At 39.1% G+C, this 24,510-nt stretch overlaps 1 protein-coding gene across 2 annotated transcripts in view; it reads right to left on the reverse strand.

Moving 5' to 3' along the window:
• Positions 1-138: 138 nt before the first annotated feature.
• Positions 139-24,510, reverse strand: part of LOC115056642 (tumor protein p53-inducible protein 11) — a 28,905-nt gene continuing 4,533 nt past the window's right edge. Inside the window, exons 3-8 of one of the 2 annotated variants that reach the window (XM_029523238.1) lie at positions 9,558-9,697; positions 5,880-5,938; positions 5,652-5,700; positions 5,161-5,257; positions 3,424-3,525; positions 139-2,759 (exon numbers count right to left, since the gene is read on the reverse strand). In XM_029523238.1, the coding sequence (XP_029379098.1) occupies positions 2,626-2,759; positions 3,424-3,525; positions 5,161-5,257; positions 5,652-5,700; positions 5,880-5,938; positions 9,558-9,686 (570 nt within the window). In that variant the 5' untranslated portion in view covers positions 9,687-9,697 and the 3' untranslated portion in view covers positions 139-2,625. The remainder of the gene's footprint in view (positions 2,760-3,423; positions 3,526-5,160; positions 5,258-5,651; positions 5,701-5,879; positions 5,939-9,557; positions 9,698-24,510) is intronic. The other variant, XM_029523239.1, reaches the window with a different exon arrangement.

Genomic DNA, 24,510 nt, shown 5'->3' on the forward strand with positions numbered 1-24,510 from the left:
GATTGTTTAAGCAATCCGATTGTTAGCATTTCTAATTTAATTTTGATCCATTTTCAGTGACACCTGTCACACAATCTCTGGTTCCAATGTGTGGATACTCTGCTTTGGTTGGAATAAAGTTGATTACGGTACTTCTGAAGCATTCAAAATAAACAAACGTGTTCTTTATTTCAAACTAAATATTCAAAATTGATAACTCGCATTTGAGATACAATATAGCACATATATACATAAAAACACAATACTACAACTTTAAACAATTTGACCTGGTATGCTAGTCACAACAGTACAATACATTATGCATCTAGATCAGAAGGAACACAAAGCTCAATTTATCAGTTACCCCTAAAATTTCAAGGACACAATTTGCCAAAGCAAACTCTTGACTAATTTATGCCAGAGAACCAGGAGGATGAACGAGCCATTTATTTACTTCCCTGCTGCTGCCATGCCCCCCTGATACTGCCCATATTTGCTAAAATAACCTGCTTTACAGAGCTTTGAACATTTCACAGGACTGATGATTTGAGACCTGTAGTATTGACGCCATTTTTCTTGAACTCCATAATTACTATGCCAGTCAGGACAGAATGGTAGGTTGGGGCACACAATGTCACTCAGGAGAGTTGCATCTAATTAAAAACTGGGAAAAAAATAATTGCTACTTTTCAGGAGTATAGAAGACCTCACCCATGTTTCACGTTCCCTATCTGAACCAAAAACTCACCGAAGTAACAAGACCATCTGTCTTCAGAGCTCGACTCATCTGGAAACCCACAATCAATGTGACCTCAGGACCACTCCCTGGTAAGGCAAGACTCAACATGGTCATTTGCAACAATATGGACCACCTTTGGAGGAGGCCTTCAGCTTATTTCAAGTTAAATTTACAAAAACTTTGAGCTATGTTTAGACTTCAGTCTTTTTGACTGGTCTTAGGTGCTGAGTAGGATTATCTGCAGAGGTCAGGGTTAGCATTGCTGGCACAACACTGCCACTCAGCTGAGATGTCACCCACCCAAGGGCAGGCCAAGTTTTGGGAGGTAGAAAATGTTTTGGACAAACTGATGAAAACTGTCAAATGAAATGTCAAATGTTACGCCTGTTTTAGACCGGCATTTAACGACCCCATTTGTCAGCTTTTCTTTTTCAGGGCTTTTCATTTGTAGCTAAGACATTCATCCATTCACCCACCCAACATCTTTATTCATCAGCTTTGCATTCCAGCTGGTGGCAGCTTGCTACACAGTTCAAACTTTTAATTTTGGTGCATTATATTGCATGCATGAAATCAAAATGCACATGTCACTTGTATTGGTACAAAAAAAGACAAGGCAAAAGAAAGACATTAAATCTTTGAAAATCATTTAACCAATATTGAAGAAGTTCCCTGTTTGGTTCACAAGAACACCACATAATATTCTATTTACATATATACAAGAAGCAAGATGGCAGTGTTGACGACTGTTGTTTTAAGCAGTTTTAAGGCAAGACTAAAGATGTGGTGTAAAAAACTGCTACATCACTAAAGAGGAACCAGGTTGGGTTTGTTTATCCTTTACAATGACATGCTCAGCACTTGCTTTACAGTCAAGGACAGAATGTTAAAATACTTTAAGATCATTCAGGCTTAAGTCCTTTCAAACAGTGCACACACACCAAGGAAAAGAGCAATCTTTTAGGAGTCCTTTCAAGTGCACATTCATCAACATTATGTGTATTAGCCTCGTTGTAGATATTCTGTCAATAGTAATTCCCCTACACATTAGTAGAATGTCATGACTGATACCGCAGGGGAGAAAAAAAATAAAAAAAGTCACTGTCCCTGAAAATTTATTTTGACTCAGCATTTAATTTTGGGTAGTTCAGCTTTGAAAATGATTCATGGGTACAACTTTAAAAATGTCCTCAGTGTGCTGGAGCAACACAGTTATCAGCAGTGTAACAAATTGGTTTTTGTCATTTATACAATGTTTAGCATATTTGACTGCACCTGAATCTTACTTGAAGCACATTTGAGGCTTTTTTTCTAATTATTGTGTTGACTGGGGAGCCATCAGGAAAGCATGCAAGAACACAGATATTCAGGCTTCACTTTGGCATACATACATTTTGAGTTAACGTCAACAGCGTCAAAACAGAAAACTAGTTAGCGCAAATTCTGGGCCTTGCACGTGATTAAGATTTGGTGTTGAGATACCATTGGATCAAACAGGTGCATTAAAGTCTTACTTCTTATTACTACTTGTACATTACAATTCCTTGAACTAGGTGACAAGAATAGAAAGCACTACTGCTGGTTCCTTCTTTATATTAACAGCATGCAGAACTGCACAAAGGAGGAATGTGTGTCAACAGGGCCTTGACCTCAGAGCCCAGTGAAGGAGTAATTCACTTTCACTTTGAGGTTTTTTGTTCTTGTTGTAGTGTCTGGAATGTGAGACTATGCTCATATGTTGAATACTGGGTGTCGCAATAGGTCAGGTCCTATGGGAAGGGGCAGCGTGCATCCACTGGCAAAGTAATGCTCCAAGCCCTGGTCAAATAATGATCCAAACATTCTGGCCCCACATTTGTGATCTGTGCTCAGCTGTCCCCTCCCTGGAAGTACCTCACAGCAGATTTTCAGATTTTCTTCGGCTTACGGCCCAGGTGGTAGTAGTATGCCAGAGTGACCGCCAGGAAAAGCACTCGACTGAGGAGCAGCAGTATGGCAGCATTGGGCAGGATGCCAATCTCCATTAAGGTGACGGATGTCACTGAAATCACAAGGCAACATTCAATCATTTTTTTTCCCCCCATCTAAATTAAACAGGCACAAAGTGGAGAAAAACACAAGTTTTGGACCATTTGCAAATAGGATCATAAAAGATTGGTTCACGTTTTCCTAAGTTAAGTGGACCTACATGGGAAAAGATGCCTTTAACATGCCTTTAGACTACATGCTCACATAAGATTTTTACATGTCACATTGTGCAAGCTTGGTCTAGTCAAATCTCAGTCTCAGTCTGAGTCAGACTACAATACCAGATCAAGGCATGTCAGATGCATTGAGTATGTGGTGAATGGCATACCTATGAAGTCAAAGTTGAATAGTCAAGATGAGCCACTTATTTAAAAACAATAAATGTTTATGTCTATTCTGTTCATACGGTTTGACTGTATTTTGAACACTCAACACACAATCTTATCCTTACATAGAAAGCAAGGTTGTGAGTCCACCTGCTTAACACAAGGGGGCAGTATCAACATATAAACAAAAAGCCCACTGGCAAAAACATTTCTGAAGAACACAAGTCAACAAATGCAAGTGTGGCAATGGGTGAGCAAGAGAGCAATGGCTCTGATGCTCTGACTCTAAAAACCAGGGGCAATTAGAAATAACTACATCTGGAAAACTGTGTGTTGGATATGTTTAATCACCTAGAAACTGTACAGCAAAGTAGCAGGCTTCACTAAGCAGAGTCCACTGGATGACATTCTTCTCCGCTGTGTATAGACCATTCCACATGATGAGGGCCAGGCCTGGAAAAGGATGTGATAAAAGGGAATTTATAAACACAGAAAATAACTTGAGGTAGCAAATCAACATTCAATGTAACAATGTAAGAGCAATCTACTTGCAGCTGAAACAAAACTGTAATCTACAACATGTATACATAGTTAGTTTGCCTATTATTGACTGTGCTAAATACTCTGATTTGTGATTCTGATTAATTTTCCTTTGTTGTCTGATGCCCCCACCTTCAACACCACTACCATCACCACACACACACAAACACACAAGGCAGTGGAAATGAGCAGGGAGTGGGCAGGAAAGTGGGTGTTGACGGACTTCACCCTTCGTCCTCTCCCTGCCAGGTTCCATCTGTGTAGCAGATGAGACCCCAACCGCGGCCCCCCTTGACGGCTCCTTGTCTCCTAAGACGTCACCTTTTTTCTTTGCTAATCCCCACAGCCCTGCTGACATTTAAAATAAAGAAGTTAATCTTTTGTTGGCCTTTGGAGACTGAATGCTAGTTCATTCACATCTTCCTAGCTGATTCCATGTGTTCCAACCTTTTATCTTTCTTAAGGCAACACCGTAATGGCTATTTTTGATTTGAAGATTCAGTACGATATGGATACAATGTACTATTATTGAATACAGTATGTGGTTTTGCCTTTGTATTCCCATAATGTCCATAATGTCCTGAGGCAAAGGAAGAGGAGAGCATGTTCAGCAGATGCTAATATTGTGTGTACTTTTATTGATTCAAGATCTTGTTGGGTATGTTCTGACATCAATCTGACTTATGTCATGCTTGATTTAACTTGAAGAGACAATCTTGCAGAACTCAAAGCAGTTCCTCTACCCTTCGTTCTTGTCTTGCTTTCCCGACTAACTTTCCCACCTCTATCAGACATGTTGTGCCTCCTCACAAACCATGTAATCACTACTTGAGCGAATGGCTCGATGACTCACCTGACAGTCGTAAACTAACACCAACAAATAAGTGAGCACGTCTTCAATATAATTTATCTGCAATAGTGGAGCAAAGCACAAATAACAAAGTTCACAAGCACCTGGCTTTTTTAAGTGGCGTGACATGGAAAAACAAAAAAGACTAAGTTTAAAGGACTATTATGTGAGCAATCTGTAAATTTTGAATGTAGACTAATACAGTGCCTCCTCTCATTTCACACACACCCCCCCACCACACACACACACACACACACACACTTTAACAGTGCAAACGCTGTCTTGCCATGCATCACTGTATTCCCACTGGAGTTAGACCTGATATACAAGGCCATAGAAACAGCAACAACTGTAGTTGCTGCTGTGAGTTTTCTGAAAAACTGGTCTCTGTGCCATACTGGCTCTGTAGCCTAAAGGAATGACGTTGCAGCAAAGACAATTTTTTTGTACTAACTGAATGCTTATGAACAGTAATGAATCCACGAGGAAACATTATCACAGAGAGAGCAACAACACACCAGTATATATGTTGAGCAAGTACATAAATTAAAATTAAACACTGGCAGTACACAGCACTGTGAATGTGCACCTTTGTTGGATGCAATATACTCACCAACCTGCAGTTATGTAAGAGAAAGAATTAAGAGATGAATGTATTATCTGTGTGTCTTTCTTGCATTTTAGGACTGAAGACTTACTGAGAAGTGCTCCTCCATAAAGGCGAACAGAGATGCTGGTCATGGAGAGCTCCGCCTCAAAAACAACCTCATATAGCTGGTTTGGAAACACCAGGGCCTATGTTGGAAAACAGAGGCACAACACAGCTCTGTGACTTCAACAAAACAGGATTGTCACGTCCCCAAATGGCCATTATGGCCCTAAAATGGAGCATGCAGCACTATTGACAATGTATTCTTGTTACTGTGTGAGAGTCAGTGTGTGTCATGAACACTGAGGATATTGAACATTTAGGTGATGTCGCCGACAAAGACAGAGCCATTTACTCATACATCCGACACTGCTGGGTTTACGACATGACTTTTCCTGGATCTAAAAGGAGTTATTTTTCTCCTACCTAACTGTTTAAGTTATGTAATGACAGAAACTATCATAACATAAATCAATTATGACTTATGTTATGAAGGTGAAACAACTTTTTCACTTTGTTGATAAATAAAATAACACTTACCAGCACAGCCATAACTGTGAAACCCACTGCTGAGATAAGTATCCACACCCTGAGGAGAAACATATGACTTTACCATGATGGATTGTAGTATACTTCCCACAGCCAGTAATGAATGCACATTTCTTTTCTTAGAGTTAACATTATGGACTTTACCAGAAGTGATATGCTCATGATCACCCATAGTGTGCTGTATTATCTATGTGATGTTTTGAGCAGCTGAAATCTCACCTCAGCCCAATAGGTTCTCGCACTGCAAACTTCATCTCATTTCCAAGCATCTGACTGATCTATGAGGGAAGAAGATAATAAAAGGAAAAAGAAATTAGTAATGAGAAAGGAACTGTAATTGTAATCCATTCATCTTAACATAATCACAAGCATGAACATCAGAGCACCACATGGTAAAGAATAAAGCCATTGAGGTGTATTTAATGTCCAAATCCAACATCTCCTTTGCAAATTACATGAAAGAAGTTCACTGAACAATGCAGAGGAAAAAAATAAGACTGTAGGAAGAGGGGATCTACTAAAAATGCTAATCAGAGACTTTAAATGTCTCCGCCTCCTTAATCAGCCCTTTTAAAGATTAGATGCCTATGCAATGAATTATGGATAAACAACCAACTACCAAATTTATGGCAGAAGAAAAAACAAAGTTCCTGGAAATGTTTTGAACCTAGCGATAAAAAAAACAATGCAATAAGCAAATCATGTCATGCCTTATATATAAGGCACCAGTATATTTAAATGGACCTCTCCCAAACGTGTACACTACAGCTCTGTTACCAGTACAACAAAAACAAGCTCTCACTGTGATGAGGCCGATTTGATGTTGGGTTGAAACAATTGGTCAACACGCAAAAACTGTATCAATGACACATTTATTAAATCAATTAATCTTTCAAATAACTTGTCCAACAATGAAAAACTGACCTTTCTCGTTCCAGCTTACAAAATGTAAACATACTGCCTTTTTCAGTTTTATTATTGCTGTCAATTTGCTGTGGGATTGTTGGTCAGACAACACAATTGATGCTTCTATCTTAAACAATGGGAAATGTATTGCTGCTAAATTGAGACTTTGACTTCAAATACACAAATGGGAGGTAAACAACTGCTCCAGTCAAACCTCATAGAGAGTAAGTGGGTAAAATGCCAAAAACAGACAGTAACCCACAAAGAGATTACAACTGTTGCTTGACTGTAAAGTTAAATTAATTTGTCATATCCCTTCGGATCTTCTCACTGCCCTAACAATAATTCCCAATTATTCCATCATTAAAGATCAAACCCTTTTCTTGGGTTTAACTAATAAATCATAGAACGATGAAATCAATTTTCAAAATATTGCTATTACATGCTGTTAACGGCAGTCTATTTATTTAATTATTTGTTTGTTTATTGATTTATTTATTTATTTTTTGTCTATGATGGGTTGATTTAGTACGCTCATTTTAATCATATCGATACTATCATGCCATATTGTTTTTAATTAAAACTATAATATCTTCTTTGTGGTTCATTTTACACAAAAGACTCATGCATAGCAGAGGAACACAAGTTTCAAAATAACATCTGTGCCAACATCCATTTCACATCCATTAATCATCGCTCTTCTTACCTTGGTGTAATACAAATTAGGCTGCAAATAAAAATATATTGAGGCTTACAATAAATATAGCAACTTCTGACCAACCCATATCAATTTCAAGCTTAAAAATACAACTTTTTATAAACCATGCGCACTTCCGGTTTAAGCCCCCCCCCTTACAAGTACGAATACGGACACAGAACATGTAGATGGTTGAACAGATACGGATAGTGGTGTACTCACTCATCCTTAATGTTGATCGAGGTGGCTTATTGATGATGTCACAGTAATCTAAACCCTACTCCCATAGAGCATAAAGTGACATCAAATTCTTCCTGTCATTCATGGCTGCAGCTAGCTTTGATCTTTATGCAGAGCCCTCAGCAAAAGGCCAAAAGTTAAAAATATTGAGCTTAAGAATTACCCATCACCCTGTTCCCTGCTGGCATGCCTGTTCACAAGTAAGCATGTGCCAGCTGTGATCATGTGACCAGGTGATTCAACCCTCATGTGCCATGGTTTCAGCTGCTGGTTTTGACAGGAACACATAAATATTCATGACTGGTATGAGAAATATTCAAAGGGAACTAAGTGTCAACTGATGGCACAGAGTTGGCTTGGTGCGGAGACCGGAAAGGAGTTGGGGAGGGATGGAGAAACAGGAAAAGGAGGAAATAACGCTGTGATTAAGCATCTCTCTCCACAAACATCATTGTGTATAATGGCCTGGCTTTGTCATCAATCACTCAGTAAACAAAGCCCATTTTTTTCAGACCATAAAAAATTTTCAGAAGTAAAATCCCACAACCTAAAATTTGTCATTTGAGCATGTCCACTTCCAATTACATGTTGCCAGTTAGTGCCTTCACATTAAGTAAATATGTTAACTTTTATTTATTATTTATAACCCTCTGGGAGAAAATATTCAGAAAATTTGGCTGTATACCTTATACTGTCACAGTTTGGTCGATGCATATGATCTTAGTAACATAGTAGTATTCCAGTGATTTAAAGAAATTAACAACAACGCAATGGACAACACTCATACAGCAGCAAAAATACAAAGCCTGAGTAATAGGAAATGCATTCTTATCCCGACGCAGTGGTAGAACCAGGGAGAGACAGTCAGTAGACCAGGGAAGTACTTCCCTCCTTTGTTTACAGGAACCACAGGAACAAACTATTTCCGCCTCCAACTCAACTCTGGCTATGCCCCTAACCTTACATTTTGATCCCAAGGGCCTCTTTAACACAAGTACTTGTGGCAAGGATAAATGGGACAATTCAAACAAGTGAAAAATTGTGCTGTTTAAGCCACAATTTAATGTCTAAATTAAGCTCAATGTCACTGTTACGTATGTAATCCCCCTATTCAACTCAGCACATACAATAGGCCACTTTAGCCAAGGTATTGTCCTGTTGTGTTCTGCAGGATCAGAGTCATTAAAGTAAATTCAGAATCTTTTTATTTATTTTTAAATGTGCGTCCCCATTGTAATGCTGTGTGAAAGGGTTAAATGGCAGATGTCTGGGTTTAGTTCCTTGCTTAAGCATTTAAAAAAAAAAAAACAAACACGCTGGAGGGATGAGAAAAATAAGACAGCTCATCACAAGCCATCGGCCACCATCATATGCCTGCTCTATTCTGTTCTGCACCCTGCGCTCATTCTTTTTTTCAAATCTATATTTCAGTGAGGAACCATTTGCTCTCCCTATGCTCATTTTAATACTATCTGACTTTGATGTTTTGTTGTTGTTTTTTTTTTTATCTGTGGATTACTGATATTTAGTGGTACCAGAAATGGCAAATTGTCGGTCTGCAACTGTACTGCTCAACATACATGAATAAGACATTTTTTGAGTCTACGGGCATGAACCAATATGTGTGCTGTTGGGTTTTGATGTACATACTAGTGTATATTAAAATGTATATTGAATGTGAAAATGCATGCAAGGCAGAAACGCAATACATGAAATACAAGAAGCTGGAGGCTCCCCAGAGAGCCAGTCCCATCTCAGTGGAGCTGCGAGAGCTGATGGGATAGCGTGAGCTAGATTTACTGAAGCGTAAGGAGCAAATGCACACAATGGCACACCATGAGAGTGATGAGCCAATTAGCAGCCCATTGTGGCTTTTGAAAGGAATCTATAACTCTTTACGTAGTTAATTAATGCATCTGTGGATAAAGTGACATTCTTGCTGATGCATTATAGCAATATTGTCCACTTTAATTTTGAACATTTGCTTTCTTTGTTTCACTTTGTTTTCCAATTTATAGAATTAATATGACAGGCATCTTTTCAAATGATCTCACCTTTGAGCGGTGCACTTCACCGTCATCGTCCTCGCCACCAACTCCAAGGATCTTCCTGCTCTTAAGACGGCTTATCAGATCTGTCTGACTGTGCTTCTTCATCAAAGGAGGGTGAGATTTAGATGCCATGATTCACAGACCTGTCAAAGAAATCAAAGAAGTGCATGATTGGAGAAGTAGATCCAGTGGAAAAGAGGCTGAGTGAAAATAAAGAAAGTAAGTTTCCTTTTCCATTATGTAAAAGCAAATCATTTGAGTACAAGCTGAGTTCCACCCCTCTGCAGTAGGAGGTGCCTGTCAATAGCAAATGTATTCAATACTGACCTAAGCTATTGCTTTACACAGGCAGACATCCACACATACACGGATTGACCAAGTTCGACTAGCATGTGACGTAGTAAGTAGAAGGTGGCTGTGATGTCAGCTTCGATTTCCTGCACAGCAATATGCCCTAACCTTTCCTCCAGACAGCTGGCTCTCCTATGTTGTGCATTGCACCTGTGGCGTGGTAGTTTGCAACATAGTGGAGCTAGCTCATCAGGACCAGACTGAGCATCCCTGAACAGAGGTCGTGGCTCATGACACCATTTATCATCCAGCTAACACAATACTTTTGCGGCTAGTATAACTCCCATTCACACCTTGAACCATTTGAGCTCAATGGGCCTCAATGGCAGGGTGGGAAAAGCACTTTCAGGACCACCTCCAAGGTATACTCTAGGTTAAATACCCACGACTCCCAGTACCATGTATTTGGACCTGACTCAGTTGTTCGAAATGAACAAGCCTTTCAGGTAAGAGATACATCTTTCAGAATGTGAGAGAAGTCCACTTGCCTTCAATTCCAGCCCAAAAGAGGAGAGATCATCATTGACTCAAAAACATAACATCTAACACAACAGGAGGCAATAAGGCATGTACTAACAAGTGCACACACAGACACACAAAGAGACTGCCTGTTTAAAAACTGATGGATATTCCCAGGGCAATTCCAAGAGGAACATGGGGAATTATTGAACTGCTCTTCAATGAGTGAGGAAGTAGCTCTAACAGAGGGCTCTGAGTCCCCAGCAAAGGAAAAAATATGATCAGTGCAAGCGTTGAAACGCAAACCGGAAGTGTATCATCTCAGTTACAAGCATTTCCTTGTGCTTGTTGTGGCTTGAGTAAGTGTAAACAAATTGTGTTATTTGTTTCTTTTCTCTTTACAAAGACTACACAGCCAAATGGCTTAAGAAAGCAGAATGAAAACCAAGTGTACTCAGTGGACAATATCGTGAACATCTTAAAATGTTTTAACACTGACACAACAGCCCAAAAACAAATTTTACAGGACATACTCTGTGTAAGTGACAACATGTTTAAATATGCATTTTTGAGATTTAATCAGCAATCCATTAAGCTGATCATAATTGCAATTGATAAATCAATTTTGGTAAGTTACCCAGTTAAAAAAAATATATATATCTAGCAGTTGCTAGTTTGAGCAATCTTAAAAAATCTGACAGTAGTGCACAGTAGTGTTGGGTTCAGTTCCCAGCCTGGGTCCTTTCTGTGTGGAGTTTGCATGTTCTCTGTGTGGATTTCCTTTGGGTACTCCGGTTTCCTCCCACCGTCCAAAGACATCCATGTTAGGGTAAATCGGTGACTCTAAATTGTCCATACTATTCCATAGGTCTGAGTGCAAGTGTGAGTGGTTGTTCATCTCTGTCGGTCTCTGTTTGTTGGCCCTGTGATGGACTGGCAACCTGTCCAGGATGTACCCTGCCCTGAACCAATGTGAGCTGGGATTTGCTCCAGCATCCCCCCTGTGACCCGGAAATGGATAAGCAGTAGAAGATGAGATGAGAGATAATTTCAGTTACCCTATACATAATTTCATCAGACCCCAGGTGTAAAGTAAGAATGAGTGCAAATTTTAGTTTCCCCTTTTTAAGAAATCAAAGTGCTTCATAACACATTGAAAAGTTTTTCTCATCCACCTACAGTCCTGTCAGCAGTGCCTTGTTTCTTCTTCACAAATTTTATGATGGAAAAATTCACGAGACATCTCTCAACTTGTTACTAAACTTACGCTCAGTGAATCCTTACACTCAAAGAATAATGGTGTTGAGACTTTTGCTTCTAGCATAATTATTTTAATCAAATGCACAATTAGATTAGTCACAAAAAGTCAAACTTTTCTTGTTTCCAAGCAGTATAATCAAATGCTTGCTTTATAAACTGTATATTTAGTTTTGCATATGCAAAGATATTCTATGAAACTGAAATCCTGCCAAACCTACCGTCTAACTCCAAATCCTTGCTTGATACATGCCAACAAGAGACCAACTTTTTCAAACAGGCAAACAGGCAAATCTTTTTTCAGTCTGACGTACTAGTACTGTGTAACTTCCACATAAATGTTGAAAAACTACCGGAATGACATTGTGAACCTCTGAATTTTGATCTGTTACACCATCATGACCTCATAAAAATATGTGATAAAGCATCAAGACACACTGCATGCATCAGTGAATCACATCTCTCCAACATGCTTGAATTCCCTTGCATTTCCCCACCCATGCTCCTTGCCGGCCAGAGTAATGCTGTCACAGTTGCCTGGCAACAGTCGATGGACCAATTGCTTCTTCATTACTTTAAGCACTTTTTGTGATTGAAGCCACCTTTGATGATACAGACTCTACAGAGAGCCACTAACAAGTAGGTGAATTTTAACACGGACCAAGAGGCTCTGATCTGTATTCAGTCAACCTGAGAAGAAGCATGCAAGCATTCTTTTTTTAATTACAGCTGCATGTATAGCCACTCAAGTTGTGAACCTAAACTGATCACAGCTAGACGATGGAAAAAAAAAAAAAAAAGTGATAGAGCTGTAAAAGAATGAACGACAAGCAGCTGAATTTCACAGCATAGAACCAAAAACAGTCCCTGAACATGTAGAGATGCTGTTCAGATGGAGAATAGATCAATATGTAAAGGACTAGAAGCTGTCAAGGCAGTCCTTTGGAGAAAAGTTTTCAAACAACTTCATATGCCTTGCAGCCCAACTGACACAACACTGATATCTCTAGCTAAAAAGACATACAGAGGGTTGTTTTTGGAGTGAGACCACAGAGTCCTGTAATTTCTAGTGCTCCACAACACCTCACTTACATGGTTGGTCTGAGAGGGCTGACTCAGCTGATAGCTCATCTCTTAATTTACAATTCTACCATTGAATTGAATTGCATTAAATACATGTATCCTGGATTAAAATTATGTTTCATGAGGGTAAGTGTGCTCTTTTTACAAAAGTATTTTGTTTACTGTCTTAGCAGACACAATCTGAGAATTTGCTGTGTTTGTTTTTCTTTCTGAACACACTGGTCTGATAAAACAAGACATTTTGGCTGTCAAAAAAATGAAAAGGCCTACTGCCAGCCCTGAAAGTGCCTATCATGTACAACCGTGAATTATTTGAATCACATTAAGACTCCAAGGTAAAAGTACAACACTAAATATAAAAAGTGGCTGAACTGACATGATCCAGATATACAAGTCTTAGTCTTAGTGGTTGGGGGGGAAATCTCATTCATTCATCCTTCCATCTTCTACCACTTATCTGTTTGCAGGGGGATGCTGGAGCCAATCCCAGCTCACACTGGACTGGGGCTGGGGTCACCCTGAACAGGTCACCGGTCCATCACAGGGTCAACACACAGAGACAGACAGAGACAAACAACAACTCACACTCAGACCTACGGACAATTTAGAGTCACTAATTACCCTAAACATGATGTCTTTGGATGGTGGGAGGAAACTGGAGTACCGGGAGGGAACCCACCCAGACACAGGGAGAACATGCAAACGGCGTACAAAAAAATTAAATAAAATAAAAATAAAAATAAATGAATAAACAAATTCAAGGTTTGGTAAATTAAAAGGAGCTACTCTTCAAAAGCATTGTATATGTGATGATGAAACAAATAAGAGCAGACATAAGGCTTTTCACTTTATATAACTGATCATGTCTTACTTGAATACCAAAGCACTTACCTTCCTGAGGGTTAAACAAAGAAAAGACCATACAAATTACTAATCAATTCACAAATGGATGAAACTTGAGATATCAGTACCGTGAACAATATGAATACAAACAGTGCTGTCTCTGTTCCTACCGCAGGATTTGTAACAGAACATGTGCTGTGGAAAAGCTGCTAAACATAAGAGGAAGACACTGTGGGAAAGGTGACAATTCCCTCAGAGAGCTCTGGTTAGTGACTATAAAGATGCTCTGAAAAATAATTGTATCATATGAACAAAGCAGTGTGGGGGTGTGGAAGAGCAACTGTGAACAAATGTGTTACTCAAAATAAGAAACCAGACTCTACAGCCGGCTTATCTCCTATTTTCCATAAATAATATGAGACAAAGTTACCCAATGGTCTCCAAATCCTATCTATCAGCATCTTACTGTGCCAAATGATAAGGCAAAATACAATTCCTCTACTCAACAGACTGTGAGAACAAGTGTGCGCAGTTAATGCTAAATCAAAATTATGTCTTCTGTGCCCACTCAGAATGATTTACTGACTCCAGTAAAAGTCCATCTTGTGGTTGGTACAATGGTATAGATTTCCGACGGGATGACTACTGGCGGAGCATGACTGGTTTGCAGATGTCCTAACCCTAACCCTTCTTTGTGTTGCTGGTGGTTCAAACTAACAAAGCCAGTTATCTTCTCTATTGGCTTGGTTCTTCATTGGCAGCAATAATCTCAAAGCGTATTACAGTCTGGGCTCTGATTTGGTAACTTCAAAATATGGATTTTCTTTTGTCAAAGCCATTCTCTAGTGGATTGACTTCGATGTTCATGGTCATTGTCCTGCGGCAGTACCTTGCTTCTACTGATCTTCAGCTAGTAGACAGTCACCCTGACATTATCCATTAGGATTCCTTGATAAACTTGGGAATTCCATTAACCCCTTGATGATGGAGAGCTGTCCAGGGCCTGGGGCAGCATCTTCCTAAGTACACAGTTTTGTGTATTGTGGACTCATAAACAAAGATATTAGTCAGTCCCGGAGATTCCTTCAGGTCTTTTGCTCTAACTATCACGAACTTTGTGCCTGCAGGTCTTCTGAGAGCTCTTACATGCAAGGCATGGTTCACATCAGGAGATTGTGCCTGTTAAAACTCCAAATGTCTAAGTGAAAGAAAACTTTTTCACTCTAACTCACATTCAAACTCATTTAATTGATTTGACCCCAGGTAAGCGAACGCCTGACTCAAATTAGCTTCTGTTACAGTAATTAGTCAAGGGATTCACAGTTTTTCCAGCCTACATTGTGAATTGCTAAATTATGTATTCAGTACGGCCAAAAGTAATGTACTAATATGTGTTATAAGTTTAAAAAGCTTGTTTTTGTTCGCTATTTTAACTTTGATCAGACCATATTTTAAGCTACATCTATGCAGAAGAAGGTCCACTTACTATTTCTTGCCACTGTATCATTAAAATCCCTACAAACAAAGCACAGCAAAGAGGCACAATCCCAGGCTTTGTATAAATTTTCCACTTTCAGTGGGAGAGCTACTTAAAGTTACAGTGTCGGTGAACTCTAATAACTTTCACAGCGTGGAAAAGGAAATTCAAGGACAATGTTTACATCATTGCCCATTGGAGCTGGAGATGATAATCGCGACTACTGTAAAGTTACTTGACCAGGGTGTGAATGGTGATACCCATAACTGCAATTACAAAGGCTAGATGTTTGCAAGTTTTTTGCCAAGTTCAAAAGGGGCTTTGGTGAAAAACATGACACTTTTGTACAGTGTATTTTGTAGATAAAAGTGTTGTACTTGTATTTTTCTGTCATTGTACAAAACTTCCATAATATTTGTACACACTGTATCTAACAGCAGATTTAACAGGATAAAGTCGCTGCTGGGACAACAAAAGCTACAAAGAGGTGCTAGTGGATGGCTTTTAGCATTGAGTGGTGTGTATAAACAGTTAGGACTGCAAGGGATAAACAGGCCTCATTATACAACATCTGCAATTTCATGTAACTGATATGTATTGTGTTAGGTGAGAGTTTAATTGAGAAGAAATTTTTCTTTGATAATTTGTCTGCCTGTGAGAATGGATGAGACACAGTAAAATACCAAATCACAAGAAAATATTGCACTATTGATCCAGTGTGGGCGTACAGCTAACCAGGATTCCTGAAAGATTTCCTCATATTTCCTCATATGTACTAATGCAGTGGTTGCCTTGCTTGACAGATGCTGACTCTGATGTGGCGGAAATTATCAGTGAACTTCATTTGTGGCAAAAGGGCAAAGCAAACAGATGAACACAGAGCAGTGCTTGCGACAGCTGGCCATAAACAAGAGACAATGGAAAATGCAGCGGATTCCTATCTGGAGTTAGAACAGGCCACCAATACATACCCTGGAAACTGCACTCCATACAAGAGAAAGAGGATCTGTATGTGCTGACAGTCTGAGAAGAACTGCTCCTCAGTTACTGTGAATGCATTATTCTGCTGAGTCTCACAGATTAAGACTGCAGGACCATCTGGGGACAGCTAAGATGGAATGAACCAGTCCTAATGATTCCAGGGATTTGGAGTTTCCCTGCCTAATATTCAGTTATTACATCACAGCAAACTGAGGGAATTTACCCTCCTGTCGGTCAACTTCTACTGACATGATTATGCAAGCATGTTGTTAGAGTGGTTGTTGAAGATCAGTGAGGAGTTATGTTGGCATGCAAAGCCAAGTATATCAGTAGTAGGTAAATGAGATTTTACAACTACATCTGTTAGTCGTAGTTGTCTCTTGGTTGCTTCTCTTTTTGGCTCTCCGTTTATATGCATGTGTGAAAGCAGACAAAAATGAATCACAGCAAATGGCCACAGTATGACTCCACATTGATTTGTACTCCTCATATGAAGTGTAGAAACTCAATGTATAATTTAGTGGAGTGCCAGAACAGAAGGTGGTTTATTTTTACGCTACATTATACAGTGCTCATGTGATAATAGCTTGAAGTCACAGCCAGTAGATGGCTTGGTGTTTCTATCTTGGGAGCCACCTTGACATGGGAGGTCTACTGTGACACCAACTGAGAAAGTTGTAAGGTAAAGCATAGCTGACACTCAGTGCTCACAATCAGCTGGGAGGTGAATGATTTCCTCCAAGGAGCAGAACTATCTAAGCTTAGCAGGGAACCAGCACACATGCATCAAAACACACATGCCATCAAAGCAGCACAAAGCTTCAAAGCTCTGTCTCTGCTGTTTTGCTGCAAGAAACAGCCAACCAGCAATTATAACTGCTCATGTATAATTACTATTTTCAGTCTTATACAAAGACAGCGCCTAACAGAGTTATTGTTGATTTGCTCTTCCTTGCGGTAGCATATTATCATACAGTCATTATGATTTTAAAAGGTGATAATAATAATTCCAAAGGGAGTAGATTAAAAATATGTTCTGTTTCACTACCTTTCAAAATTACACAATGTATTTAAAAAGGACTACAAACTGCAAGCTCCAGAACAAACATTCAACATCCCTACATATTTATATATACCTCTGCACAATTCAAGCTATAAGAACAATTGAAAGTGTTGGCGATGCTGTGGAGTTGCATGGAGCTAGAAATACCAGATGTCAAAAGCTTGTTGTTGGGGGTAACTGTTAGCTAAGACTAATTAAGTGATCTAATGAGGCAGGTTTTAATGAGGCACAGCAAATGGTTATTAGCAGAGAAAACCTCATGCTACAATGGTGTACTTTTTCACTTGTGGGTAACAATTAGACTTATTACTTGCATAGCCTTAAAACGGCAACAGACACAGTGGAGCCTTTGTATGTTCTGTCCATTTCATTTGGGACAATACCAGAAGCATTATTACGCTAAGTTATATTGTGCATCTTAGTAAGAGCTGTGAAATGTGAGAAGCTGTATAATGACTAGATGGCAACAGGTAATGATCATTAGTGGTGACATTTAGAAATCAGAGCAGTGGTCAGGCCCTGGAGTTAATAAATGGTGGTACTCTGCTCTCATCTTTGATTCTCTCCTGAGGAGAAGCGAAAAGGAGTAAGATGTAGACAATTTTGGCTATAGTATACTTAACAAAATTACTTTGTGTTCTGTGGCTTAACAGTTGGTTTAACAGCCAACAATCATTTGGAGGTTTTATTCTACTGTCAAATCTCCCGGCAGTATTGAGTTTTGGACATACAACCCACCATGGCCTCCAGATTAGAAGATTATTTTTCTTGATTGAGAGAAACACACTGAGGAAAGCATTGTGCATAAATCCTGGGGATAAAGAGATGTAAGTTTATTTTGGAGCTTAAAAGGAGAATTGCACACTTGGTCTGGGTCTCTGGCCCTTTGATACTCCCACACGAAATGACTGAATGCACTATACATATTCTTTGGTGCAAGAACGGAAGGCAACACTTCAAACATGTTCTCTTATTTATCACGATGCCTCCAATTTTCCTGTTTACATTCTTCTAATTATGCTCTGATCTTATCTGGGGGTGCAATAATCTGCAATATCTAAAAGTAGAATAGACATGTTTTTTGTACTTATGGAAACCAACAAGGCTTTGGGAATTTATTTTCTTCCCATGTTAGTGGGACAATGAACAGCAAGTAAACACAGAATGGAAATAACTTCTCTCAGTGATTTTGAAGTCAGCCCATATTTAATGAAAAATTTGTTCATGTTAATTGAACAGAGGATTGATTCCCTGCCACCCGACCCTCATGGTTCAGCTCATCTTGTTTGCGGAAGTGCTACCTGGTTGCTAGGCAGCTCTGCTGTATGACAAAGAGTACCTATTTAAAGTCTGAATCTACGTCACAAAGGATTTCGCCAGGTGGAGTTAATTGCTCAGTAAAAGGTCAAAAATAGATCCTTAAAAAATCCAACATGCTGCCATTTATTCTGACATCATTAAATGTATGGATTTTTATCCATCATCACTACCTCCCATTAACATGTAAGACAGGATGGCATATAATTTTGTGCTCATCCTTTCAGGCCTGATGGTGCTAATGAATGCACACACACGAAGGCAGTGTTATCCAGCAATAATCACATCTTCGCCTATCAGCCTCTGGAGTTCAAAAGAGCAAACAAGAGCTCCAGCATCAAAGCCATTAACATCAACATTAGTGTATAAAGCCAGGAGCACAACTATTTAGACTAGATTTTATTTTTATATATGATCAGATTTGCCTGTTTGTTCCAAATTACATTAATGGAGGACTCCCAGAAAAAAAAAAGAAAAAAAAAAATCACATATTCTATGTTTAACACTGAGGAGACCAGGCTTTTTATACTTGATAATTTTCTATTTGCCTTTTTAGGAACACAATGTAGTTGAATTGAAGTTCAATATCCAGCTCTTATTACAACTAGGTATGTAAATGGTCAATTGATTACCTTTCTCACATCACAGAAACAAATTAGTTTACTGCTGTAGGTCAAGGTTTGAATTCCGCCTCTCACAAGGCAATTCTCCATGTCTCATATCTGCAAGGTACAGCAATGTGTAAAATAAAGAAACCTTGTTAAAAAAAATTTCAGACTTTCATTCTGTCTGTGTTACTCTGCCCTGACAGAAACACTTGAATCAATTCCTTATATCAGTAACCAGAGCACCTTCCACAAGTACTGCAATACACACAGCCATGGTCATACCAACACCAGCACGTAACATTTGTTTTACTATTCATGCTGTGATTGGTTTGTCCATCACTCTCCCACACTGCAGGCAAAGTGCAAATATACAAGGTTTTCTGTCACAGAAAATCAATACTCTGAAACCTTGCATGTCAAAACCTCAACCTCACTTCTGACTATCTACAGAAAATTTGAAAAAAGAACCTCAAGAAGCTCAAAGGACTTTCAACAGGAAGTTGTTATAATTATAGGGATACCACCAGTTATGTCGTTGTAGTTTGTTGGCAGACAAGAATTCATTGTGCAAAAGTCTAAGATAACATTTTCAATAAGAAATCATCTTCCCTTCAAATGTCAGTGTTAAGCAAACAGCCCACTTTCAAGACATGTAGGCCATTTTGTAGGCCATTGGTTTTATGTAGACCAAAACTTCCAGTAATTCTTTTCTTCTAAAACATATCAAACTCTTCAGTGCATCCACAAATACCTCAGACAGCCTGTTACTTTAACTGTGGGAAGACTTGAGATGGATCACCACTTATCTGGCTAATTAGATACATTTTCACTTCAGATGGAATGCCAAGGTCTGCATTGTAAACTCCTCTTCAGACAGGACAAAGTTGCTTCTTGGTAACTGTGAATACACCAACCTAGCTTGCTAATCAGGTTTTTTTTCCCCAAGCACCACAAATACCATAAGGGCTCAGCTGAGTTTACACAGAAACAAATGAGAGGATCAACTGTAGCCAGTGTCAAATCAATGGCTGCACAGGGTGGCTGATGAGGTAATTATATATTATTTATATTTAATATAATATATTATATATATTTTTTTAAGTTGCCACCCATGCCAAATTAGCTTTGGCTTATTCCCTGGGGCAGTCACTCCATGATTTTATTCATTTAAACTACTTTTCTATGGAAGAAACTTCTCTGCCTCATTAATGTCAGTTATCCGGTCACAACCAGCAATAAATACAGTTAATCGGATGTATTTATTTACCACAATATTGGCAATGTTGCACTAATTTAATATAGGATGTGTAATCTTTTTGTTGTAATTTGATAACACTCAAATCTTGAAATGGAAACAGTGTCATTGAAATTTGTCACTGTAAATAATTGCTCGACAAAAATTACAAAACAGAGAACTGATCTATAAATGTCGTTCAATCTCATCTACTTCTGCTCAACCTGTCCCTCTCACTGTCCTCCTCTTCCTCTCCCATATCCCTTCATTAACTCCTATCACTTGCCGAGTTTTCCTTACTGCCTCAGGTCCAACAGCAGCACTAGCTGAAGCCAGGAAATATTCAAAACAAATTAACTGTTAATATGCACAGTCGGTCAGTGTGTGGTGTTATTAGTTTAAATTGTATTTTGCTTAATGGAGTATATGATCTTACAAGCATTAAATTTGCATGCTGTTTTGTCCATGTAATATGGCCTTAACAAAGTCAGTCTTGTACATCCACTAAGTTACAGCTGCTGGAGCTGTAGCATTGCAGGAAGGAAGTCCACTGTCCACACTGCTACCAAAGGTGTCCTACGGGGTCAGGAAACAGATATTTCCTAGTAGCATCTAACAAATGCGCTTGCATGAGTGTGTGTATCCAATTCAGTGGCTTCCAGGCGTCCAGGTTGAATTATATTTTACTTTCCCATTTCAATTCTTTTAAACAACACAGGTGTTTAACATTCATTAATATTAATTTGCATTAAACATTTAATTATTTCGAAAATATGGTTTGTTAAAACTTCACTGTTTTTGCAGACAGATTATGCCACTGTTCTGCATGCATCTTATGATGTGCTAACATGGACGCATCATCAGTGTTGTATCCTGACTTCATTGGGTGTTTTGGGTCCTACAACAGACACCCTTAGTCAGGTGGCATACTACGCCACCCACTTGTCCGCCCTCTTGAGCCAGAGCCATCTGGATGCTTTCTCTACTGCCTCCACGTTGTTACTGATGGCCCTTCTCCTGCTTTGACCCACGTTGCTCAGGATCCTGTAAGCTGTGCTGAGGGAATGGCCTGCAAACCCCCAACAGCCCACCTCCACTGGCAAGCACACAGTCTTCCACTCATTCCTGCAGCAACCAGCTGCTGGTATTTTGCCCTTACCTCTGCTGTGTCTCCTCCATCCTCTCCTCCCAGGGCACAGTCAGCTCTGGAAGGATCAGCTGCATTGTGGCATTTGAGACCAAGATGATGTCTGGTCTCAGCACAGACTGGGTGATGTAGGCTGGAATCTTCAGCTGCTGCTCTAGGTCCACTGACATCACTCTATCCCTTGCTGTGGAAAGCAAGCCTCCCAGGATGTTTTTGGATCTGCTCTTTGGCTCCTCTCCTACCTTGACAAACTGGACTACTCTTTAAGGCCTTCAAAAGTCAGCAGAGTAGCTTGGGGTTGTAGGCTACTCCGCTTGAGCCTGGTGTCAAGCTGGCCCTTGCCCTCCTCATCACTTCCTCCGTCTCCCTCAGACAGGGTTCCTTCATGTTAAAGTCTGCTGTGGGCTCTGGTGGAGTTATAAGAGTCTCGCATGTTCCTAGGGGTTGGTGTCTCCTGCAGTTGTGGCCTTATCATCTTCACAAAGTCAGTATCTCTTTCTCAGGATCGCTCAAAGATCACATCAAAGATGGCTGATGGTACAAGCTGTTGTACCTGGTTCTACCAGAGCATTATAGTTCTGCGTACATCTTATGATGTGCTATCTTGGACAAATCATCTGGCTTCATTGGGTGTTTCATCTGAAACAAAAAAAAAATTATCCAACTAACCCATATATATTTGGAAATATACGTAGAACTCAACAATTCCCATTCCCATCCCAGTGGAGCAAGTGGGATGACATTTAGTATTGGTGCCACCAGTATGTATCAACATTCATAGCAGGTGCCAGGTATAAAACAATATAAAATGAGCTTCTGTGATAGTGCCCTTGCTACCAAGTTACCATGTCTGTTACCATTACCCAATCATTCTGATTAGGGTTGTGCCAGATACTCGGCTGAAACGATCCGGTATGGATATAGCAATTTTGAAAAGGACAAGTACCATACGAGTAATATGAGTCAACAGCCGTGCTCGGGCTGAAGGAAAATCCTCCTCAGGGCATCCTGAGATAGAGACAGGGCACAACACTTCATACTTCCAAAGCCATGCCCACCGAAAGGAAAAACAATCAGCAGCACAATTTCAAAACATTTCAAAACACTGTCCAGTAGTTAGCTTAAAACGTTTTTTCAACATGTCAATGAGTATTTTAACACGCTAGCTGTACCGGAGAAAAAACAGTACAACAAAAAACTCACATCTGTGGGTTTTTCTTATTGTCCCTTCTGTTCGTCTTCATTTTTATGGAGAAATGAACCCACTGAATGGCCTTAGGTGACATACATCGATATTTACAACTACCCGATCGAGTCCCCTGGTAAGATCATCATTTAACCTAATAGTGATAAAAAAAGTTAGGCTACAGCAACACTGCTACATCATCATTTTAAAATAGGTTTTTATAACCCAAACATTCAAATCTGCCCCACTTTTGGGGGTTATGGGGTAAAAATTTGATTTGTAACAGATGGTGGTTTGCGGTGCTTCTGTGACAAAACAGGGCTGCATGCAACTCGCATTGCGTTTCTCATTCTCACTGTTTCTTCAACAGGTCAGGTTTTTTCTGGTTGGTTCGTTCTTCTTACCTTGGTGTAATGCAAATTAAGCTATAAATAAAAATATTTTGAGGCTTACAAAAAAATATAGCAACCTCTGACCAACCCATATCAATTCCAGGCTTAAAAATACAACTTTTGTATAAACCACGCCCACTTCCAGTTTAAGTCCCGCCCCTTACAAGTACAACTACAGATGCAGATCATGAAGATGGCTGAACAGACACGGATAGTTGTGTACTCGCTCATCCCTAATTCTGATAATTACAAACATAAATGTGCATGTTACACTATCTTATTGCTATAAGTACTATTCTAAGGCAATTTACAAACACACTTCATGTTACAGATATATTCATTCAGATATTTGTAATATGTTGAAAACGTCACAGTTTTTGATCCCTTTAAGCCTGTTTTCCATTGGGTTGAGTTACAGCTTGTAATGGCTTAATTTGTTGCACATTGGATAATGTAATCTTATTCTTTGGGTCTGATTAAAATATTAAAAGTAGTTCAGTACAAATACAGTATTGTGCAATTTCAAGCTGTCTTGGAATAATTGCTGATGTCACCATCTATTAGCAAGTACATGCTAATCCTAAAACAGATGTAGATGGATTATTGCACAATGGATTGCAACATTTCTAAAGGTATACTATGAGCAGAATCATAATTCAGTTCATAATAAAGCAGTTTGATTTTGTTTGTTTTTTTTAAAAGACCAGTGCTCCACAACCACATTCTCACACTCATACAGCCTATTAATGAAATGTGGATCTTTCAAGTTTGGTAAAATTAGTTCAAGATATCATGAATTAGCTCAGAAAAGTGTTGTTGATGTTTTGTTCACATTTCAATTCAGTTTATTAGAAAATATGTGATGTGATGTCTTGGAGGACAAGTAAAGACTCCTTAAAATCATACGGTACAAATTACATGATTGTAGCAAAAGAGTATTTGGAGACTAGCAACAGGGTTTTGCAAGATCTTCTTAATTTCATGGAAGCTTTTATATCAGTTTTATTTCTTCTTCTTCCTTTAATTAAGGGAAGCTCTATAACATTAACTGGGAAAGCAATTTAGGGTGAATTTTCCCATATGTTTTCCAGAGCTTTTAAAATGCAGTTCAACTTGACTTAAGACAAGATACCAAATCTGTTTTCACAAACACCATTTTGTATTTTGCAAAACCTGTATGGGGGCACGCTGTGAAATTGGGATTACTTAAATAAAATTGAGTTGACTTGAAACTGTATGCAGCTGATTTTTCAACAAATAAAAGTATACTAGCTAGAAAGTAGCATAGTTTTGGACACAACTGGCTCATGGCCCTGTTACCCATTGTGGCTAAATATATAGGTACCACTCCATTTGGCCTGGAAGTGCAGGAGTGCATAATTATGCCAGACAAATGCTACTGTGGAAATGAGATTACCATCATTAAAAAGTATATTGTTGACTAAGGGTGAAATACATCGGACAAATACATCTATTCTTCTGAATACAGAAATAAGTGTTATCTTCATTCATCCATTTAAGAGAAATTGTATCATTTTTAACATTTGGCAGGCAAGCC

The sequence above is a fragment of the Echeneis naucrates genome, chromosome 16 (genome assembly GCF_900963305.1).
Source record: "Echeneis naucrates chromosome 16, fEcheNa1.1, whole genome shotgun sequence".
Taxonomy (NCBI): domain Eukaryota; kingdom Metazoa; phylum Chordata; class Actinopteri; order Carangiformes; family Echeneidae; genus Echeneis; species Echeneis naucrates.